The sequence below is a fragment of the Procambarus clarkii genome, chromosome 23, assembly GCF_040958095.1.
Source record: "Procambarus clarkii isolate CNS0578487 chromosome 23, FALCON_Pclarkii_2.0, whole genome shotgun sequence".
NCBI classification, from domain to species: domain Eukaryota; kingdom Metazoa; phylum Arthropoda; class Malacostraca; order Decapoda; family Cambaridae; genus Procambarus; species Procambarus clarkii.
The window spans coordinates 14,535,628-14,544,699 of NC_091172.1; the positions used below are offsets into that span (position 1 = coordinate 14,535,628).

The 9,072-nt window shown below is 47.9% G+C and overlaps 1 protein-coding gene across 2 annotated transcripts in view; it reads right to left on the reverse strand.

Moving 5' to 3' along the window:
- The window catches only part of LOC123764079 (FAD-dependent oxidoreductase domain-containing protein 2), a 140,640-nt gene that overhangs the window by 53,395 nt on the left and 78,173 nt on the right, over positions 1–9,072 (reverse strand). For both annotated transcript variants that reach the window (XM_069329903.1, XM_045751598.2), the window contains exon 2: positions 2,307–2,583. In XM_069329903.1, coding sequence (XP_069186004.1) covers positions 2,307–2,583 — 277 coding nt within the window. The remainder of the gene's footprint in view (positions 1–2,306; positions 2,584–9,072) is intronic.

A 9,072-nucleotide genomic window follows, 5' to 3' on the forward strand; every position in this document is an offset into this window, starting at 1 on the left:
TAAACTTGATCATTCTATGCTGCTGAATGGCTTTCTCTTGATCATCCTGCGTTGTGATCAGCTTACTCTTGATTATTCTCAGCTTGAGAGAAGCTTAATACTGATCATACTACAGAAAATTCAAATTTTGTGTGCCATAAGATCCCCTCGGGGAGTCCTGTGAGAGGACAAGACATAAAAATGTATAAAATCAATCTGACTTCATCTTTTAATAGTTAAACTGTAATACGATATCGAAGAGGACATTATAAGGGCATAGGACACGCTATTCGCTCCTACAGGGTGACATGGGCCCGGGTGCAGAGCCTGGTAGCTCTGACAGAGCCTGGTAGCTCTGACAGAGCCTGGTAGCTCTGACAGAGCCTGGTAGCTCTGACAGAGCCTGGTAGCTCTGACAGAGCCTGGTAGCTCTGACAGAGCCTGGTAGCTCTGACAGAGCCTGGTAGCTCTGACAGAGCCTGGTAGCTCTGACAGAGCTTGGTAGCTCTGACAGAGCCTGGTAGCTCTGACAGAGCCTGGTAGCTCTGACAGAGCCTGGTAGCTCTGACAGAGCCTGGTAGCTCTGACAGAGCTTGGTAGCTCTGACAGAGCCTGATAGCTCTGGGGGGAGCCTTCAAGCATTATACTCTAAGCGTTAACATGCTGTAAGAAGCTCAGAGTATAAACATTAGGTGGACACCATTCATGGTCAACAGGTGAGGTCCGGCATGGGTGCCGATGAATGGGTAATGCTATCATTACCCATTCATCACATTACTCCGGTAATGATGGGGGACCTTTGTTGTGGTGAGTGGCTCTGGATATGGACGGATGACTTGGGGTAATGAACGGGTGACTTGTGGTATTGGACGGGTGACTTGGGGTAATGGACGGATGACTTGTGGTAATGGACGGGTGACTTGTGGTAATGGACGGATGACTTGTGGTAATGGACGGGTGACTTGGGGTAATGGACGGGTGACTTGGGGTAATGGACGGATGACTTGTGGTAATGGACGGGTGACTTGGGGTAATGGACGGATGACTTGTGGTAATGGACGGGTGACTTGGGGTAATGGACGGATGACTTGGGGTAATGGACGGATGACTTGGGGTAATGGACGGGTGACTTGGGGTAATGGACGGATGACTTGGGGTAATGGACGGATGACTTGGGGTAATGGACGGATGACTTGGGGTAATGGACGGGTGACTTGGGGTAATGGACGGATGACTTGGGGTAATGGACGGATGACTTGTGGTAATGGACGGGTGGGTAATAGATCAATTAACATCAATGACTAAAATAGTTGCGCCAATACAGTAAATGGTGGTTAAATCTACCCTACAGAGAGGGAGAGGGGGGGGGGGAGGGAGAGAGAGGGAAAGAAAGAGGGAGAGAGAGAGAGAGAGAGGGGAAGGAAAGAAGGAGGGGAGGCAAAGAGACCCAAGCACCGCCGGGTACCTCATCAACTAGTTATCCATAACACCTCCGAGGATCCCTAAGAGCTCGGCTTTGCATAATCTTTCCAAATGGTGAATCCAAATTCGCACCCTCTTGTAAGGCCTGGTCAGGGACCGGGCCCAGGGGACGCTGATCTTCGAGATCATCTACAGTTAGGTTTTATTTTGTTGAAGTTAGAAAAGTTGCTGACGTGGTTGGCTAATTAGGTAAACACCCTCCGCCCCCCCCCCCCCAATGATGGGAAGGAGACGGGGGGGGGGGGGGGTGGAAGGGAAGGGGGGGGGATGGAGGGAGGTGGAGGGGAAGGGGGATGGGGGGATGGGGGGGGGGGTAGTTATGAACACCCTGGCAGCAGTGTTACAACAAAATGTTCCCACCTCTGAACTCACATAAACAAACTGTGACGTCACTCCGCGATCGATTCCCCATTTTCTTTTAATAGCTCCCCCCACCGCGAGAAAACCAATGACGTCATGATTATAGGCTTCCCGCCTAATTATAGGTCTTCCCCCGTAATTATCGCCGGGCAGGTGAGGTTGTCATAATGTTTGCTTAGCGCGCGGTAATTGCGATAATTCAATAATGGCAACTCGATATGGTTCTGTCCATCAGAGAGACCGAAGGAGATATATATTGTCATATACTATATATATTAAGATATAATAATATATTTATGAAATAGTCATTCCACCCTCCAATCACCACGAAGTTTGTCAGTTCCCCCATTTTTGTTTCCATCTAACGACATAAACACATTACGTTACCATAGTTCCCATTTTCTCAACATTTTGACTGAAGTTCACGACAAGGAACAGACTAAACTAACGTATGTGAAGAGAGCGGTAGAGGGCCGTCCACTCACCGGAATAGTTGGCTCTCTCGAAGATGATGTAGTCCCTGGCCGCCTTGTGCAGGAAGTAGCCCATCTGGAGTCCGCCCGGGCCGGCCCCTATGACGCAGTAGTTATGGCTGGCCACGACGCCAGGGGCGCCGCCCGCGGTGGCGCTGCAGGCCAGCAGCAGCAGCAGAAGCAGGGACAGCAGAAGCAGGGGGAGGAAGACGAGAGATGGCCGACGTCTGCTGGCTGGCGCAGCACCCTGGCTCCCCCATCCCCCTCCCATCACCCTCGATGGCACCAGCTGCTGGAGGAGAGGAGAGGTGTGAGCCAGCTGACACTGAAGGGTGGTGGCCAGCTGGCACTAACGAGGGTTGGGGGCCAAGTGGCATTATAACATTATATATCATATAGTTATGCTACTCTTGTGTACACTGGTGGCAAGCTTCACCTACTGAGGGCCAAGGAGCCCCACCTGAACACCAGGACTTACCCTCACGCTCGTCTGGACTAAAACAGGTGACAAACGCTCTCTCTGGAATGCTACTAAACATAAATTTAGTTTTCCTGTTAACAATGTTAAAATTAACTCCACGAAGGGTACAGAAATTCAGAGAATAAGTCACGTGGCTAAAGACAAATGACCAAACGTAGACTTGTGACAAAAAATGAAATTGAAGATGTTTCGGTCCGCTCTGAAGCCTTATCAAGACGTGACTGAGGAGATGTGGGAGAGGAAGTCTGTATAAGGCAAGAGGGAAGGAAAGAGGAGAGGTGTACCCAAATATGCTTGGCAACTTCTTTTGATAATGTCTTACTTCAGCAGAAAACGGATGAATAAAGTTAACTTTCGATGGAGTAAGAGGTGGCACTTGAGCGTGATGACAACGACTCAGGAGTCTAGACCAGAGAATGTGTACTCTGTTAGCTGCCCGAATTTAGTTGAAGGTGAAGGTGTCTGCTGGAGACTAAGAACCTCTCAAAATACCTAAGAGAACTTGAGTGCTCAAATCAATGTAAGAATATAGGTATAAAGTACAGTATCAGCTGTGCCAGTGTAGCTCCAGGCGCTCACACCCCACTACACAAGTCCTGTAACCAACTACACAAGAGACCATTAGCCTATGTGAGGCGCTGGTTATGTATCACCAACTCACTATAATGTGTCTTGGCTTCTCTCGGAACAATCCGGTGATCCTATGTCTATTATATTACTCGGTAATTTCTTCCGTAGATCAACAACACTGTTTCCATACCAGCCTGACTGTTCATCAGTGGGTCATGGCTGACTGTTCATCAGTGTGTCATGGCTGACTGTTCATTAGTGTCATGACTGACTTCATCAGTGTCATGGCTGACTGTATATCAGTGTGTCATGACTGACTTCATCAGTGTCATGGCTGACTGTTCATCAGTGTCATGACTGACTGTGTGTATGCATGTGGGAGTGTGTGAGCCAGCCAAGACCTGAGTGGTTGTGCCTGCAGGACTTAGAAAGCTGAGAAATTTCATCCAGTCTATTTAAATGGTAATCTGTCTCTCACACCCCCTCCCTGGCCTGCTGGTGGATGCTGGGACCTCTCACATCCCCTCCCTGGCCTGCTGGTGGATGCTGGGACCTCTCACACTCCCTCCCTGGCCTGCTGGTGGATGCTGGGACCTCTCACACCCCCTCCCTGGCCTGCTGGTGGATGCTGGGACCTCTCACCCCCCCTCCCTGGCCTGCTGGTGGATGCTGGGACCTCTCACACCCCCTCCCTGGCCTGCTGGTGGATGCTGGGACCTCTCACATCCCCTCCCTGGCCTGCTGGTGGATGCTGGGACCTCTCACACCCCCTCCCTGGCCTGCTGGTGGATGCTGGGACCTCTCACACCCCCTCCCTGGCCTGCTGGTGGATGCTAGGACCTCTCACACCCCCTCCCTGGCCTGCTGGTGGATGCTGGGGCCTCTCACACCCCCTCCCTGGCCTGCTGGTGGATGCTGGGGCCTCTCACATCCCCTCCCCTGGCCTGCTGGTGGATGCTGGGGCCTCTCACATTCCCTCCCTGGCCTGCTGGTGGATGCTGGGGCCTCTCACATTCCCTCCCTGGCCTGCTGGTGGATGCTGAGGCCTCTCACAACCCCTCCCTGGCCTGCTGGTGGATGCTGGGTCCTCTACCTACCCACTTAGCCGCCACCAGTTCTCTGCGTGACGATGGGTTGACAGTTTGAGTTAGTCTCCTTTTTCTTCCCGTTTTCCTTGACCTTCGTCATGTTTACGCTGGTAAACTAAGCTATCTTCATCCACCTTGGAACGCGCACACACTCACTCCCACACTTACACTCAGACACACACACACACACACACACACTCTCACACTCGCGTGTGTGTGTGTGTGTGTGTGTGTGTGTGTGTGTGTGTGGTGGCTGCCAAGCTAGGTTCCCCACACTACACCCCTCACACTAATTCGTGTCTTGTGTTTGCCTTTGTATCATCGTATACTGCTAAAGTTTATGTTTTGAGTATGTAATTACTCGGGGGAGGCACCCGGCGGTGTCTGGGTCTTTTTTCTATCCATCAATTTATCTAACTATCCATTTATCCATCATTCTATTTCTCCGTGTATCCCTTCATTTATCTTTCGATCCATTTACCATTAATCCATCCAACTTCCCATTTTTCCATCCATATATTTTTCTATCCATCAATTTATCATCTATCCACCCATCTATCATCTATCTATCTATCATCCCGTCTATCCTTCTGTTCATTAATCAATCCAATTATACATTCTTCTATGCATCCATCTTCTTATCTATCCTTCCACCTGTCTTTCTATCCAAATGTCCATCTATCTCTTCGTCCATCTATATTTTTATCCATTCATTTATCAGTCCAGCATTTTATCTATCTTTCCATCCATCTATCTCTTCATATATCTGCCCATCCATGTATCCATTAATCTATCCGTCTATCTATCCATCTGTCCATCTTCAATCCATTTATTCATCCATCAATCTACTGTCTGTCTCTGTGTCTCTTTCTGTCTGTCTCTGTCTCTCTCTCTTATAGAAAATATAATTGTCACCTACTAGTGTCTGGTCGCAGGTACGAGGAGGTTAGGGAGCGTGAAATACTATAAATTATAAAAGTTACCCATATAATCCGACACATGGGCACGGCTTGAGAGATCTTTGCAGCTGTGGAAGGATCATTTGTTTTATGCAACTATGAGCAAATTATGGATAACAGGAAACTTTTGTTAATTTTCTAGAGATCCGAGAATAGTGATGTATATTACTACATGGAAAAACTAAATCTTTTGAGATGTTTGTTTTCAAATTTGAGTGAAACTAATTCTTAGCCTCCAACTTTGAACAGACAAACACACACACACTCTCTCTCATAAGTATAGATTACTTACTAGAGTTTACGGAGCCGAATTTCAGCTCTTAGGCCCCAAATTTCCTATGATAACCGGCACCTTTTTCTTGATACACCAGCTTTTAAACCTATGCATGGAGATAACTTCTATAATTTCCCTTCCTAGCTCCTTCCAGCTGCTTTCTGACCTTGAAGAGATTATTGTGTGTTTCTGTTCACAGTGTACGCGTCTCTACTTGTCTATGTAAGCATACAGGTGCTCGTGCGCGTGTGTGTGTTTACTAGTTGTGTTTTTACGGGGGTTGAGCGTTGCTCTTTCGGCCCGCCTCTCAACTGTCAATCAACTGTTTACTAACTACTTTTTTTTTTCCACACCACACACACACACACCCCAGGAAGCAGCCCGTGACAGCTGACTAACTCCCAGGTACCTATTTACTGCTAGGTAACAGGGGCATTCAGGGTGAAAGAAACTTTGCCCATTTGTTTCTGCCTCGTGCGGGAATTGAACCCGCGCCACAGAATTACGAATCCTGCGCGCTATCCACCAGGCTACGAGGCCCCGTGTGTGTGTGTGTGTGTGTGTGTGTGTGTGTGTGTGTGTGTGTGTGTGTGTGTGTGTGTGTGTGTGTGTGTGCGTGTGCGTGTGCGTGTGTGTGTGTGCGTGTGCACTTGTTAAAAGGGAGAGAGGGGAGGGGAGGGGTGAGCCCAAGCGAACTGTTCTCAACAATGTTTACTTCTCATGAACCATTATCAATTAGTACAACAATTTAGTTAACGAACAATTAGCAAATAAAACATACACGCACGCACACAAACACTTGTACACACACATAAACACGCACACACGCACGCACACAAGCACTTGCACACACGCATAAACACGCACACGCACACACGCACGCACACAAGCAGTTGCACACACGCATAAACACGCACACAAACACACGCACGCACAAACACGTGCACACACACATAAGCACTCACAAAGGCACGGACACCCCGCACACAGACGAGTGAACAGCGCTCTGGAGTCATGGTCCTAAGGACCCAGGTTCGATTCCCTTCCGAGACCGAACACAATTGGGTAGATTCTGTGTGCTGGGGCTGTGCTAAGTGATAGGATAGATAAAAAAAGTCAAGAGTCACTTTATTAGACAACCAGTCAGAGAGGAGGGGGCCCAAGAGCTAATAGCTCGATCTTGCAGGCATAAATAGGTGAGAGCCCCCCCCCCACACACACAGCATAGAGAGGGTTTTCAGGCTAGGCTGGCACAAGGATAGAGATCATCTGATAAAGATAATGTTTTCAAACGAGATCACGAAGGAGGCAATTCTAGCAAGGAAGAGTCATCTGTTCTATGTGAAAGGATATAGGAAATTATTACTCCAGAGGGACATGACGAGGGAAGAGAGAGTAAGGGCAGCAGACGCAAGGCGGAAGCGCCGGGGGAGAGGAGAGAACCAGGGAACCACAAACCCCAACACAACAGTAATGGAGGGGAGTGGGGAACTCCCAACCAGCACCCCAGAAACCCCAGAGGAGAGGACAACACCCTCATCTTCCTCTCTGTAGAAACCCTCCTTACCCTGAACCCTCCCTGTCCCTATTCACATTCTCATTCAACCTCCCCACCCCCCCCTCACCACATATCCTCCCTGTCCTCCTTCCCCTCACCCAATACCTCCCTGTTCCCCCTCCTGCCTCACTCCATACCATCCTTTGCCCCCCCACCCCTCGCCCCAGAATCCTCCGAGACCCCTGTTAACCAACTCACAAATCCCCACAGCTATGAAATGACTTCCTCCATCTGCAGAAAGACCACCAAGAAGAGGAAACAAGCATGTACAGGAGAAAGTGAGCTTCAAGGCAATGTATACAAATATAGATGGGATTACAAACAAATCCAATGAACATGGAGAATGGGCATTAGATGAAAACCTAGATATAATAGTGCTCACAGAAACAAAGCTAATGAAAACCTAACAAATGCAGTGTTTCCGCAGGAATACTGTGTAGTTAGAAAAGAGAGAGAAGGAAGACATAGAGGGGAAGTAACTCTGCTGATAAAAAGAGAATGGAGTTTTGAAGAGATGGTTATCCAGGGCTGTGAAGGTTTCAGTGACTACATAACAGGTACTATAGCAAGTGGAGGACAAAAACTTATAGTAGTAGTCATATATAACCCCCCGCCAAATGACAGAAGACCCAGACCGGAATATGATAGAAACAATATGGCCACCATTAATATAATAGAGAGAGCAGCTTCTGTCACTAGCAGGAACGGATCCAGACTACTAATCATGCAAGACTTCAACCACGGGAAGATAGATTGGGAGAACAGAGACCCACATGGAGGACCAGACACATGGAGAGCTAAGCTGCTGGAAGTGGCAACAAGAAATTTTTTAAGCCAACACACATCAAGGGACCGACAAGAATGAGAGGAGAGATGAACCAGCTATGCTCGATCTGATATTTACCCTAAATGAGTCAGATATAAGGGAAGTTAAGCTGGAAGCCCCCTTGGGAATGAGTAATCACAGTGTACTAATATTTGAGTACCTGGTAGAGCTAGGAGTAATATTCCTCCCAAAAGAACTATAAAACAAGGGGCTGATGCACCGAAAGGGAAATTATGAGATGATAAAATTCCTAAGGGATATACCATGGGACTCAGAACTAAGTCCGTACAAGACATGATGGACTATGTCACCCAAAAGTGTCAGGAGGCAGTAAACAGGTTTATCCCGGCCCAAAAGCAAAAAAGAAAAACCAAATAAGAATCTGTGGTTTAAAAGGGCATGTATGGAAGCAAAGGAAAGGGACAAAGAGACGTGGAGGAACTTCCGAAATAACAGAACACCAGAAAGTAGAAAGAGATACCAGAGAGCCAGGAATGAGAATGTTAGTGTGAGAAGAGCAGCAGAGAGACAGTATCAAAATTATATAGCAAATAAAGCCAAGACCGATCCAAAACTACTCCACTGCCATATCAGGAGGAAAATAACAGTGAAAGAACAGGTGATGAAACTTAAAACAGGTGAGGACAGGTACACAGAGAATGACAAGGTAGTATGTGAAGAACTTAACAAGAGATTCCAGGAGGTCTTTATAATAGAACGAAATGAAGTCCTTGAGTTAGGAGAGGTAGCAGTAAACCAGGAGGCCTTGGAAGGGTTCGAAATTACAAGAGATGAGGTAAAGAGGCATTTGCTAGATCTGGACGTGAGGAAGGCTGTTGGTCCAGACGGAACCAACAAATCTCACCATGGGTAATGAAAGAGTGTGCAGAAGTACTTTGCTTGCCACTCTTCATGGTGTATAGTAGGTCACTAGAGACGGGAGACTTGCCAGAAATATGGAAGACTGCTAATGTAGTCCCAACAAACAAAAAGGGTGACAGGTAAGAGGCACTGAACTACAG